The sequence below is a fragment of the Adiantum capillus-veneris genome, chromosome 8 (assembly GCF_014529385.1).
Source record: "Adiantum capillus-veneris isolate H3 chromosome 8, ASM1452938v2, whole genome shotgun sequence".
NCBI lineage: Eukaryota > Viridiplantae > Streptophyta > Polypodiopsida > Polypodiales > Pteridaceae > Adiantum > Adiantum capillus-veneris.
Genome location: NC_140938.1, coordinates 42,654,172 through 42,668,889, shown reverse-complemented (window position 1 = coordinate 42,668,889; position 14,718 = coordinate 42,654,172). Strand labels below are relative to the sequence as shown.

At 47.0% G+C, this 14,718-nt stretch overlaps 1 protein-coding gene across 1 annotated transcript in view; it reads left to right on the top strand.

The window, feature by feature from the left end:
• The window catches only part of LOC147452043 (uncharacterized), a 43,300-nt gene extending 29,161 nt beyond the window's left edge, over window positions 1–14,139 (top strand). Inside the window, exons 2-5 of the mRNA XM_086517869.1 lie at window positions 11,629–11,701; window positions 11,785–12,249; window positions 12,323–12,657; window positions 13,745–14,139. Of these exons, the coding sequence (XP_086373995.1) occupies window positions 11,629–11,701; window positions 11,785–12,249; window positions 12,323–12,657; window positions 13,745–13,975 (1,104 nt within the window). The 3' untranslated portion in view covers window positions 13,976–14,139. The remainder of the gene's footprint in view (window positions 1–11,628; window positions 11,702–11,784; window positions 12,250–12,322; window positions 12,658–13,744) is intronic.
• The last annotated feature ends 579 nt before the right edge of the window (window positions 14,140–14,718 follow it).

Genomic DNA, 14,718 nt, shown 5'->3' with positions numbered 1-14,718 from the left:
ACCTCTTCTGGCCCCCATGTCCAGCTAGCTTGCAGTCATGAGCTTCCCACATGAGGTCTTTCTTTAACTCTGGGTCATTGGGGATGTAGATTTTTCCATGTGCGTAGAAGAGGTTATCTTTGATTTCAAAAAGACCCACTGCCGCTCTCCCAGAGATGTGGTCGTTGAGCATGCGGAGGACAGCAGGATCAGCTTTTTGGGCGTCGAGGATCCGTTGGCGTAAAGTGCTGGTTGCTGTGGAGATAGCCGTGAGGGTGGGCATGCGGCTGAGAGCATCTGGCATGACATTTGTAGTACCTGGTTTGTGTATGATGTCGATGTCGTATTCTGCGAGAGTATCTTGCCATCTAGCTTGCTTGGGGGTGAGTTTGGGTTGTGTCTGGAAATACTTGAGGGAGATGTTGTCCGTGTATACCTTGGTGTGTTTGTCTTGGACATAGTGTCGCCACTTTCGGAGGCAGTGGACGACAGCGAGCATTTCCTTCTCATGGGTGGTCCATCTGGTCTCCACATCTGTGAACTTGTGGGACTCGTAGGCGATGGGTTGATGTTCTTGCATGAGGACACCGCCAATGGCACCATCGGAGGCGTCGGTGTGGACTTCAAAGGGTTTGGTGAAATCGGGAAGTCGGAGGACAGGGGTACTGCACATGGCTATCTTTAGGTTCTCAAATGCTTCTTCTTCTTTAGAGGTCCACTGAAAGGGTTTGTGGCCTTTGGTTATCTCTGTCAGTGGCGCCGCAATCTTGCTGAAGTCGCGGATGAAGCGGCGGGTGTATTGACAGAAACCCACGAACTCTCGGACCTCTTTGATGGATGTCGGTGGGGCCCACTTGATGACAACGTCCACTTTCTTGGGATCCACCATAATTCCTTCGGATGTGACAATGAAACCAAGGAACTCGATCTTCTGGACCGCGAACTCACACTTCTCCAGCTTGGCATAAAGTTGTTGTTCCCGGAGGCGCTGGAGTACTGCTGCGACATGCTTCTGGTGCTCTTCTAAGGTTTTGCTGTAAATGAGCAGATCATCGATGTAAGTGATGAGGTAGTCGTCAATCATGTCGCGGAAACTGTCATGGATGATTCTGCAGAAAGTACCCGGACCGCCGGTGAGACCGAACCCCAGGACTATCCATTCCCAGGAGCCGTAGCGGGTGCGGAAGGCAGTCTTCGGGATGTCTTTAGAGGCGATGCGGACTTGGTGGTAGCCCGATCGGAGGTCGATGCGAGTAAAGTATTGGGCACCCTGTAGTCTGTCCAGCAGATCTTCCATGAGGGGGACTGGGTACCTGTTCTTGATAGTGATTTTGTTCAGAGCCCGGTAATCCACGCAGAGTCGCATCGAACCGTCTTTCTTCTTGACGAACAAGACTGGGGCGCCAAAAGGGGAGCTGCTTGGTCGGATGAACCCTTGGTCTTCTAACTCTTGGAGTTGCTTTTTGAGATCTTTGAGCTCGGTGTCGTTCATGCGGTAGGGGGCCTTTGCCGGGGGTGTGCTTCCTGGGATGAGGTCAATCTCATGTTGAATTTGCCGAGGGGGGGGTAGGCCAGGGGGGAGTTATGGGGGCATCACATCCTTGTACTTCTGGAGGATGGGGGTAAGGGAGGGGTCGCCCACTTTAGCTTGCTCGATGGTGATGGAGTTGAGCCTTGCTGTGGGTTGCTCCTTTGCTTGCATGATGCAGAGATGAACCTGAGCTCCTTTCTTGAGAGCCCTCTCTGCTTGCTTGGCACTCATGAGGTTGAGTTTGGGGGACGAGTATTCTGGGAGTTTCTGTTTTCCTTTCATCGCTGCTAACTGTGCAGGGTCTTGGCGGTTGGTGGTAGGGACTTTGGATTGCGTGTGCGCCTGATGGGTGAATGCTTGCTTCGTTGTGAGTCTGGCGCCTTGCACTGTCACTGCTTTGCCTTGATTATTCAGCAGTAACTGATCCACCTTCATGCCGAGAAGGGCAATGAAATACTTGTCGTTGAAGGACAGACCAATGATGGCCTCAAAGTCGTCCATTGGGACCACTATGAAGTCTAGGCGACATGTGAATTCACCCATCTCTACCCTGACTTGACGTGCTGCACTGAGGGGACAGGAAATTGTGTGTAGCACCTGAGTCTACCATGATCCATTGTTGCTGGGTCCCAATCGTTGTCTGGACGTACAAGTTCTGAATGTCCGTGATTGATGCTGCCATGCATTGAGGGTGGAGGGCTACAGCTCCAATCCGAAGTTGTTGGTCAGCGCTAGCGTCAGCCGTTTCTTCGATTCTTCGTTGGGGGGGGGGAGGGTGGTTCTTCGATTTGTATGGTGTTGGCTCTGCCATATGATGTTGAGGCGTAATCGCGCGTGCGTACACAAGCGTAGTAGGGACCATGATGCTTCTTGCAGTCGTTGCACCACACGCGGTCAGGGGACATGTTGTTATTATTGCCGTTGTAGTTCTGGGAGGCAAAACTGTTGGGTGTGTGATTGTAGGAGTTGCTTGCAAAAACGCTGCGTGGGACTAAGGCGCCATTTCCGCGGCCTAGTCCCGGGTGGAGATTGGGCGGTGGGGGGCGGGTAACATTGCTTCTGTTATTCTGTACAAATCCGCGACCTTGCCCGACGGGTGGGTTAGGCCAGTGGTTGGGTGCAAAATTGTTGGGACGGTTGTTTGGAGGCAAACTTGGTATGGTGTTTGAGTCTCGGAGCTTTTCTGCCATGTTGGCGGCCACTTCCCAGGTGTTGGGACTCTGTTTCTCTACCTCTCGGCGGGCCCAGTGCTTAAGGCCGTACAGGAACCCATGCAGCCTGTCTGCTGCGTGCATCAATGGGAGTTGGAGCATGAGTCGCCGGTACTTGACAATGTAGTCTGATATGTGGCCGTCTTGGTGTAGATCGCGCCACGAATCTCTAACTTTGTTGCCCTCATTTTCTGGGACAAAGTAGCTTAGCATGTCTTTTTGTAGATCCTCCCAGTCCTCCCAGTGCTTAGATTGCTGTTCAGTGAGGAACCAGACATAGGCGTCGTTGGCCAGAAAGGTTTTGGCCACTTGCACATATCTGCGTCTGCCTATGCTGTTCCACTGCATGTAGTCTTCTACCTCGCTGAACCACTTGTTGAGTGCCAGTGAGGAGCGGTTGCCTTTGTATTTCTCTGGGGGACTGGGTTTGAATTTTCCAAGTCGGTTTTCGTCTTCTAGATGTCGGTCCGGGCTGTAGTAGCGTCTTTCACTTCGATCATCCTGATCATCTTCGTCTTCGGGCCGTGTCCGTCTTTGGGTGTTACGTCGCGTGTTGACATTGCTGGGACCGGGTTGGTCTTCGTACCGTTGGCCTAGCTGTGTTTGAATCAATTCCCCCAGGTTAGCCGACATCAGGCTGATTTGTTGTTCCACGGAGGCCATGATGCGGGCCTCGAGTCTTCTTTCTACTATGTCTTGTGCATCCTGTCTTGTCTTCGTTTCTTTCTTCTTCTTCTTATTTAGATCAGGCTCGGTTCTGTAGCCGTCATCATATTCTTGATCTCCAGCCATTCCTGTATTTTTGTGGCCGAAACCGAAAAGAAAAAACTCAAAAATGTCGAAAACTGACAAACTGTGCAAAACGGCTTGAAAACGTTGAAAAACTATGAAACAGTGCGAAACTGGGTCCAAAACGGCGAAAACTGCGAAAAACTGCTCAAAAACGGTGAAAACCGGTCCCAAACGGTGTAAGACGGGGCAAAACGAGGTAAAACGCTGAAAAACGGGGCAAAACGGGGCAAAACGAGCCAAGACTGCGAAGAACGCGGTGAAAACGGGGCGAAACGCGGGTCAAATGAGGCAAAACGGTTAAAAACTGTAAAGAACGTGGAGAAAACGCGCGGAACGGGGCAAAACGGGGCGATCACGCAAGGAACGCGGTGAAACGGGTCAAAACGGGGCCCCGCGGACCGAGAACGCGGAGCAAACGTGGAAAAACGAGACAGAACGGGCCGAAAACGTGGTGACAACCACGGGCCGTGGGCCGACGTCGGGTCGGCGGGGACTCGAGCCGAAGCTCTGATACCAAGTGTGACGCCCTCGTTCGGGGCGTCGCTGAAAGGGGGCCGCGTCGGCTCACCTGCGATGCAAACGGGACCTGCAGGCAAGCAAACGCACATACAAGAAAACGCCGAGAACGCGGAGCAAACGTGGAAAAACGAGGCAGAACGGGCCGAAAACGTGGTGACAACCACGGGCCGTGGGCCAACGTCGGGTCGGCGGGGACTCGAGCCGAAGCTCTGATACCAAGTGTGACGCCCTCGTTCGGGGCGTCGCTGAAACGGGGCCGCGTCGGCTCACCTGCGATGCAAACGGGACCTGCAGGCAAGCAAACGCACATACAAGAACACAACTTGAAAACTGAACGCAAGAGGGACACGAGAATGAGGGACGCGAACGAATGATCAATATCATAAGAAAGTGCCGAATACAAGGGACGCGAGCAATCACTGGAAAACGGGGCTGGAAAGTTGGGGGAAGTGGCACATACTTCCCTTATATGGGGGTGCGAGCAGCAGTAGCGAGCCAACCTGTAATTCCCAAAAATCGCCTCATACGGAGTTCGACCAATGGCAGAGGAAAAAGAGTCCTTCAAAATAGCTTGAACCAATGGGAGATAGAGCTCTTAATGAGACTGTTGATCATGCACATATGACTTTAAAACATCAAAAGCCAATTGATTGTAACTCTCTGTCTGACCATCTGATTGTGGATGAAAAGCTGATGAAAAATTCAACTTAGTGCCAAAATTTTCAAAGAGTGCGCGCCAAAAATTGGACGTGAACTTAACATCCCTATCTGAAACAATCGATTTTGGCAAACTACAAAGGGGGTACCAATGCTTTATGAACAACCCTGCTACATCTTGTGCAGTGACTGTGGCCTTACAAGGAATCAACATGCAAAACTTGCTGAAACGATCAACAATTGTCAAACATTGAGTGTTCCTTGAATGCAAACTAGGTGGAAGGTTAGTCACAAAATCCATGGAATATCTTGAAAAGGACCATCGGGAAAAGGCAGCGGAAGCAAGAGGCCTTGCTGCTTACCCCGAGGAGCTTTGACCTTTTGACATATAGTGCCTTGTGTGACATAACGAAACACATCTTTTCGCATTTTAGTCCAATAAAAGAATATTTCTATTTTTTTCAAAGTGGTGTTCATTCCCTTGTGCCCACTCGTGAGAGAATCATGTGTCATGCAATATGGTTGGCTTGAGAGAGGACAACACACATAGACGTTGACGAAAAGACAACAAACCATCACGAATGAGATAGTTGCTTGGGCCTTGGGAAGCAAGTGCCTGCAACCATTGCTTACCAAACTCGGAATCCGCATATTGGTTCTTCATGCTGTCGAAAGACACCCCCTGTATAGAAACTGTGGATCTTGACTCGAGGCAAAATCTGTCCTTTTACAACTCAACGCATCTGCAGGGTTAGTTTTTCTAGGCACATACTCAATCAAACCTCCAAATTGCTCAAAAAAATGTGACCACCGTGCTTGGCAATCACTCCAATGAGCACTAGGCATAGACTGGAGGGCTTGGTGATCTGTGCGAACTGTGAACTCTCTACCATACATAAAATGCTTCCAATGCTTAAGAGAGTGAATGATAGACAAAAGTTCTTTATCATAAACTGAATAGTTCTTTTCTGCACTATTGAGCTTCCGGCTAAGGAAAGCTACTGGACGACCATGCTGCTGAAGCACAGTGCCGATGGCGACATTGCTCGTATCCGTCCATACCTCAAAGGGGTCATCCCAAGAGGCAAGGATAAGACACGGTGCTTCTGTCACCGCAACCTTGAGAGCTGTGAAAGCCTCAATGGCTGCCTCGGGCAAGTCTACGCGCTGATGGTGCGTCTTTACTCCTTTTGAAACATCAGTCATAGGTGCGGCAAATTGCAATGCGTGCAAAATTCTCTATGTGCGAACCATACGCTTGACATAAACAAAGAAAAGAACGCACATCATATGCAGTTTTGGGCAAATCCCAATTACATACCTGTTCCACCTTTGCGGGGTCTAGCTTGACGCCGTCTAGAGAAATGATATAACCAAGATAAGTAACTTCAGTGAGAAAAAACTCTGATTTCTTAGTTGCAATGTACAACTGTCACTCATCCAAACGGGTTAGTACCCTTTCGACATCCTTTTCATGTTGTTCCCACGATGCAAAAAAAATGAGAATATCATCAAGAAAGATGAACACACATACACCAACCGTTTCGGCGAACCATATCGCCGAAACGGCCTACCATGAGACGATTAAATGTACCCACAGCACCTGTCAATCCAAAAGGCATAACAACAGACTCCCATTTCCCTCGCTCTGCGCGAAAAGCGGTCTTGAAGATGTCGCCTTTGAATACCCGTACCTGATGGTATCCACTCTTGAGATCGACCTTACTAAAAACCTGCCCCATTGAGTCTATCAAGGATATACTCAATGCGAGGCATCGGAAACGTGTTCTTGACGGTCATCTTGTTCAATGCCCTGTAATCAACACACAAATGAGACGAACCATCTTTCTTGCGGACAAACAAAATTGGAGCAGCAAAAGGACTTACACTCGGACGTATGAATCCTCGAGCCACCAACTCCGTGAGTTGCCTCTCTAACTCTTCCTCCCGTGTCTTGTTCAAACGGTAGGGAGCCTTGCTGATAGGCTGTGCCCCCTCCATAAGTTCGATGCGATGGTTCTTTGGCCGCTCCGGTGGGAGACGGGGTGGAAGATCATCCTGCAAAAAGAGATGCTTAAACTTGGTAAACAAATCTGAATACCTGTTTGGAGCCTGAATGCTCTGGGAAACTGGAGTAGCATAGATGAATGCCGCTTGTGCTCCTCGTCGTAATTCACGCTTTACCTGCACATGAGAAATGAGAGGCAAAGAATGTAGACCCTCCTCAGCACGAATGATCATGGGAGAGTCAGTCTTGGCATTTAATGTGAGAGTGTTGGCCTCCCAATCAATGAGAGGGTTATGCTTACGAAACCATCTAATGCCCAAAAGCATATAACATCCTGAAAGAGGAGACACGAGAAATTTCCTACGGAAAGCAGCTTGTTGAACTGTAAACAACACATCAAGGCACTCTTTCATGATGAGAGAGTCCATACCGGGGGCGAAGCCAGAGACCTCGAGAGGAGATTTCTGACTAACCTCTAGACGGGCTCTTTCAACAAGAGAGGCACTACACATCATGCATACTGCCTGGATCAAACAATATGATAAAATGCCGACCCTTTACATGACCATAACACTTCATGAGAGACTCATCAATGTGTGTGTCAGAGACATGAGAAGATTCAGTTGGTTCATTAAAGTGCTTATGGTTGCTGTGGGTGTCTTAGGTTCTTTAGGTGGGGCTTTCTTAGGACAAGCTTTTAATGTGACCCTTGACGTGACATTGATAACATCTACCTTCCTTGGCAGAAATCACTTGTTCTTCAGTTGTTATGTATCCTCCTACAATTCCTTGTGCGGCTTTTTCATCCGGGGTTAGCTTAGGTTTTGCAGGTGCTTTAGCTTTACCCTTAGATTCATTGTTAGAGTTCTTTTCCGAAGAATTAGAGGAAGATTGGCTAGAAGAGTTACCATTCTTACCATTCTGAGGGTTTTGAGAAGTCTGGGAGGTACTTTGAGACGACTTGTTCTCCTTAGGCTTGCCCTTGTTGTGCTTTATCTCTTGGGAGAGAGCAATTGCTACCGCTTTGTTGAGATCCGAGGGGTTGAAGACTTCTACATCAAACTTGATATATTCGTCCAACCCAAAAAGGAAAGCCTCTTTCCGCTCATCATCCGATTTGCATAATTGGGTGCCGAGCTGCAAAACACGGTTAGAAAAAGACATGACTGGCATGACATTTTGCTTGAGATTGCGCCAATCCTCTTTCAACCGCGCTAGGTATTGTGGTGGCATAAACTGTGCCTTGCTTGTCTTGGAAGTCGGCCCAATTGAAGGAAAGGGGCGCGTCCTCGTCGGCTTCCTCTAGGTGCGCGGCCAACTGGGCCTCTTGCCATGCGTGGTACCAATTAATGGCATCAGTGGCAAGGTACATGGCTGCCGTTAAAACCTTGCTATTGCCTGTCTTCTTAGTTGTCGCAAAATAAGCATTAAATTGATGCAACCAAGAATGAATAACAGTAGCATCCATCTTTCCATGATACTTACTGAAAGTCAACTTCTCTTTGACTGGGTTGGAGTCCGAATCTCAACATCTTTGGCCGGTTTGGACTTCGAGGTGAGAACTTGTCGGACCAACTCTTGCATGCGTAGGTCTCTCTGTATCTCGCGCTCGGCCCCCAAGACCGCTCGTCTTGCTTCGGCTGCTTCGCGCGCTTGCTCACGCTCACTCTCAATAGCTACCTGTCTCGCTTCGGTTGCCATGCGCGCTTGCTCCGCTCATGCTCCATAGCTGCCTGTCTTGCTTCGGCCGCCAAGCGCGCTTGATCACGCTCACGCTCGAAAGCTTCCCTTCTTTTTGCTTTTCGTTCTTTTCGTTCCTCGGCCGCCAAGCGTGCTTCACGATCCAAGGTTTCTTGTCTCTGTTGGCGTTCACGCTCCACGGCTTCCTATCGTTCTGCTTTCCTTTCTTGTTGTGCCATCGCAACGCGATTTGCTTCTTGTTGTTGTGCCATCATGTCTATCATCGACTTGACCAAAGCCTCCATAGGAGTTGGTGCAATCCGTGGCGTAGATGGGGAAGGGGGAGGGTCAGAAAAACCTCCTGGTGGGGAAAATTCTTCTTCGCCACTGCCATGCTCATCAACTCCATGCGAAGTGTCCATTCCGCTTCGGGTAATGACCATACACTGAAGTCGTGGGTTCTTAAGTTCACGAGGAACTTGGGTTCTTGTGGTTCTTGGTTCTTGAGGGTCTTGAGGTTCTTCTTTCGCTTGCAATCCGTGTTAGAGAAGTATCTTCTCTTCATCCGAGCTCCTCTCTTTTCCGCGGGCGCACCCCTTGGTGGCCTTGCGCTCACACCAAGGTTGCTTTTTCCCACCTCACGTCGATTGGCCGGCCGCTAAGTGCACGGTCCGCTCTCAATGAGTGAAAAGAGAAACAAGGGGAGGCTGGACAAGCCCTTCTTCATTAGCAGTTAGGCAATTTTTGAAAATATGTTGCTGCTTCTGCTTCTTCTAGGGTTTAGGCTCCTCGGCTGGTAGCTCCGTTCTTCAGCGGGTTGACACGTCAGCAGTTTGTTACACGTGCGACTGCAACAAGCAAAAAAGATCTTGTGGTTCTTTCCTTGAGTGATATAGAACACTGCCAAAGCTCTGATACCAATGTAAGGTGCAGCGGAAGTAAATGTTGAACTTTGCTTAAGATGAGTGCTCCGAACTGTGCTCAAGGTTCCTTTTACTGACGGGAGGGAGAGCCTTCTGTGCCTTTAATGTGAGAGTGCAAGTGATCACAAACAGAGTGGATAAACACTGTGAATGAAGGTACTGAAACTGAGAGCTAGAGAGAGAAGAATACGACACCAGACAAGTTGTCAAACCCTTCTCCAAGGGCCCCTCTCTCGACGGTGAGAGAGGTCTATGCTATTGATTGCACAAAACTGGTACAAGATGCTGATGCAAAGTGTGTCTAGGTTGGAGTCGACGGCGACGACGACGATGCTAATGATTGCTGGCTGGAAACGCTCATTTGATGGCTTCAAACGATGCTTTATCTGCTGATTTGAACTGCTAAAATCGCTGAAGTTTGCTGCTGCAAAAATGCCAACTCTACTGTACAAAAACGCTGATCTGCTGCTATCAAAAACGCTGGTTTGCTTGCGTATAAAAACGCTGATTTTTCTGGCTTTAATCGCTGGTCTTTCTTGCTGAAAAATGCTGATTGTCCAGACTGAAAACGCTGAGGTTTAGGGCAGGAAAGCCAGGTCTTCAAGGCTGAAAACGCTAGGGTTCTTTGGGGGTAGTTCTTGCTTGCTTGAGAGAGAGAGAGATGCCTATTGCAAGCGACTTGCCTGTGCACTGCTTCCTCTTCTGCCAGATTGCACTAGCACTCGGTTTTCTTTTATATTTGCTTAGTTCATTTGCCCTACCGAGTTCCCAACAGAAGTCACTTAAAAATAATAAGTGAAAAATGGCTAAAATATGGAAAATCTGTTTCATGCATTGGAAAATGCTTCTGATGGATTCCGATGGTGATGCTGATGATCATGCTGTGTGCAACCATAGGATATGCATCTACTCTAAGTGCCTGGGCATGCACGGTCTGCGAACAGACTCACAAAAGTGCCAGAACACTCCCTAAGATAGGCTAACTGAACCCTTGTCATGAAGTAGCTTGTCCACATGCACATAGGGTTAGATGTGCACGTGACAAGAAGACAAGACTGAAGAAATTAGCGACTTATAAGGGGAAGTTGGTTAAACTTTCCAGCCGTTACCATGGGCCGTTTAAGGTAATTGACCAAGTGAATGATGTTACATTCCCATTAGAGGTTCCGCCGAATTGGAGGATCCATAATGCTTTCCATGTTAGTTGACTTCATCCATATGTCAGTCCGCCTTCGAGTTAGCCTATTGTTGAGGAACCTCCTGAAACAGAAGACATACTCCAACCGGAGCACATCATTCATCATCGGAAGCGGCCACTTAAGTCCGGAAAGATTACACGGAAGTATCTGGTAAAGTTCAAGGACTGCTCAACTTTGGATGCTCAATGGATGATTGAGCACATTATCTTTAGATTTTCGAAGGATATGTACAAGCACTATAGTTGAGGACAACTGCTTAGAAGTTAAGAGGGATGTTGCTAAATGGAGTATTTTGGTATTTTGTAAGTAAATTAGAATATTTAAATTTGTGCACTTGAGATTTGTTTAGTTAGGAGTCGTAGATCTAGAAGAACTCAAAAGCCGTCAGGAACAAACATCACCCATCATATGACGCATCGCGAAGGAGTTGTTCTGTGAGTTTGGTGGAGAGGCCTGGTAATGGATATTCCCAATGCGTCACAAGATGGGTGATGTAAGCATTGATTTGAGAATATTCCATTGGTATGAGGAGGAAATTTGAACTGGGTAAGAGTTACATGTAAAGATGCAAGAACATGAATGAAGATGGGTTTTGAGAAGCTTGAAGAATGCAGATGCTTTCAAAAAAGCAGGCTGCTTTTTTGGGGAAAACAGATGCTTTTAAGGAGTCTATGTCTGCATTACGTTCGTGCCTGAGATTGCATCCAGGGATGCTTGGGGTGTGTTTGTGTAAGCATAGTTTTCAGCTCAGAAGTTTTTATTGAGTTTTGAACAGGTTCAAACCTTTCTTTAAAGTGACCGGCCAGCCACTAATAAGTGGGCAGCCATCTGCTTGGCAAAAGGGTTAAAATCAGTGCACCCCCTCTTCTTGCTTTATGGCAGCAAGCGACCTCTCTCTCTTCTTTTTTTGGTGTGGGCAGCAGGCCAGGCAATCCTCCCTCTTTTTGATGACGGTTGAATATTATCGGGAATGTTGACCTTCTTCAGATGTTTATATGACTTACTTTCCTTGGTTTCTTTTCTTGGAAAGTACTTGCAGCCTGCATTTTTGCTTCTTTTTTGGATCTTTTGTTGTTAGATCTCTCAAGTTAGTTTCCTTAACTCTTTCTTTGGTGTTTGATGATGTCAGTCTACAGTGCTGGGGTCGAGAATATCAAAGCTTAACCTAAGAGGAACAAGTCTGTGGCCTTGCTTGGACCCAGGTGTATATATTTGTTGTAACTCTAATACTCCTGTGCACTGTTCTCTGGTATCTTGGCACTAAAGCCTTGATTCGACACTGCAGATAAACATGACAGTTTTGATGTTTCCAAGATTAGGAAGCTTTCTGGTTGGACAGATGAGCTGCTTGCCAAATCCAGTCAAAACAGAAGATTTACTTGCCATGCTTTACTGGACAGTACTGATGATTCTAACAGTGGTGTGAAATTGCAACCTGAGAAGGAGTCATTGCTTGATCCAGAAGGAATTGCTACCGATCCTGCGTATGCAGGCAGCAGTGGCGATGCTGTTGCACAGCATAGCTTAGAAAACAGGGGTAGACCTGGTATCGTCTCATTCTTCTCCCTTGGTCCAAAAATAGAGCAACAGGTTCCAAAAAAGGCAGCGCAACCAGTTCAAACTAGTAACGAGGCATGGATTTCTGTCCTATGGGTTCTTGGTCCAGCTGTTCTAGTATCATCTGTGGTACTTCCACCGTTTTTTTTGAGGAAAATTTTTGAACTTTTACTTGAGGACTCTCTAGTAACAGGTATGAAAGGCACCTCTGGATAATTTATCTATCGTTTGCTGTTGGGTTTTCTAAAGTGCCATGTTTTGGCCAGATTTTCTTATTCTTTTCTTCACGGAAACCCTCTTTTATGCTGGAGTGTTCGTCTTTCTACTGGTTGCACACCAAGTTCAACAGGCTACTGGAGTATTGACCTGGAATTCTGGTACCCGAGCCAGCTTGGGCTACAAGATTTCAACGTATGGTACAATGTCCCTTGCCGTATTGCTACCACTTGGAGCATTTGCGATTGTATGGCCTTGGACTGGACCAGCAGCAGCTGCAGCTCTTCTACCTTATATTGCTGGCCTGGCAGTCCAGTATGCGTTTGAGCATGTAGTTCAAGAGAAGAAGTGGTCTGTCTGGCCATTGATCCCTATCATTTTCCAGGTACGTGGTTAGCGCCAGAATTTATGGTATGGTTGGCCTGTATTTCTATGCAGCATCTAAATTCTCCCTTAAGTAAAAAGGGATAGCTTGGGTAAGAGGGGATTTTCTCTCAGTTGGTGCATCAGTTGTCAGATGCCAAAGGCTAGGGTCGACGGTAATGGTGGGGACAGGTATGTCTCTGCTTTCAAGCAAGAGATTTTTTAAGTAGATCCAAGGTGATGATCTTCAGTCATGAAGGGTAGATGCTTGCACCAACTCTCTGAAGATGTTACGAGGGGTACCATGGCATGGTCAGAATTTGTCTACACAACCTACAGAAATGGATGAGGGTGGTGACTAAAGAGAAATTGGTGACTGCGCTAAAGGTGTGTCATTCTAGAAACTCCTCCATAGGATAGCAAACTATCTATTTGAGACTTGAAGAGGTGATTGGGGGACAGAAGGGTAAAACTTCAAAACTGAAGGTTAAGGGAAGGAATTTTCGTCCCTTGACCAGCAGGCAATTGAATACTTGAACACCGCTGTAAAAAGATGCTCGAACCTTGAAAGAAAAAGAATCCTGAGAATGGAGGGGTTTTATCAAAGATTAGGATTCGAAACAGGTCTTCACCTATGGGCATGCAATGCACAATTCAAGTCCTTGGTCAAACAAACAAAAAAAACCGTTTGCTTAACAGCAGCAAGATGTGAGACAATGCAAAAGTACGAGTAGTCTTGTCTGTAGAGCAGGGGCAACCAACAACTCTGGTGACATTAAATTATCAATAAAGCAAAACAAATATGCTTGATTGAGACATGGAGTTGTGGACATAATGAGTCCAAAAATCAAATAAATAACATTTGTACATCTTGCCATGTACAAGCAAGTCACTGCTATGTTTGCTGATGCTTTCTGCTAGGATTGTCTTTGTCTTTTAGAGGACACTCTCTCTTGAAGCATTGGGAATGGTGATGCTTTGAGAGCTTCTGTGCCAACTCAGATTGGTGTTTAAATATTATTGCTGTTGGTCAAGGATAGAGAGTGACCTTTGCTATGTTGGCTATTTGTCTGTGAAGAACATATTGAGTAGGCCTTACTTCTTTGCAGGTTTATAGGCTGCATCAGCTAAATCGAGCAACACAACTAGTGGCAGGACTACTCTATTCGCTGAGAGGGGCGGAGGCAACAGCAGAGACTTTCGCTGTAAACGGGTCATTGCAGACTCTGGTTATGGTCCTCCAACTTCTAGGTATGCTATGCCTGTGGGCTTTGACTGCATACCTAACACACGTCTTCTCCTCTGAATCCCAAGATTGGCAGTCGAGAGTTGTGTCATGAGCATTAGCATAGTGCAAGATACCAATCGTCCTTTGACTGTTTGTTTTAAGCTCTTTCTTGTGTACATTTACTACAATGCCATAAGGTTACAGCATCACTTTTAGTCTGATACTGTAGCATGAACAGATCCAAGTTTACAAAGGATAGAATCGATTATTCTCGTATGGCTGGTTCACTTATTGATCTATAGATTACCCACACACTCTTTTTAGTAATGTCACACTCACACACCCACGCACCCACGCACACCCACGCACCCACGCATGCACGCGCGCGTGCACACACACACACACACACACACACACACACACACACACACACACACACACACACACACACACAAAACCACTACCACAAAAAAAAACTCACGCACACACAAGCGTGCACTTTTGTTTGTTGTTTTGATGGCTGCAACTTTGGGACATAGGCAAGAGATATGGAATTGTGTAAAGTTCATATTGGCTCCATCAGGTTTAAATATGGCTTCTGTTTTCCATTTGATTACCCGGAGAGTTGTCCTATGTATCTTGTAATTTATGTTATGTATCAAATCTCCTGAAGCTTTAAACAGAGAAATGATTGTAACTATTGTCTTAGTTGTCTTCAACTTATTAGGGTAAACAATTGCACCTCAAATTGTTGGAAACCTTTGAATTGTCATAAAGCTCACTTGTAACTCAGCCATGCGCAAGGGATGAAGGTAGCCTCAGCAAGGAGAAAGTCTCCAACAGAAATGTTTAAAT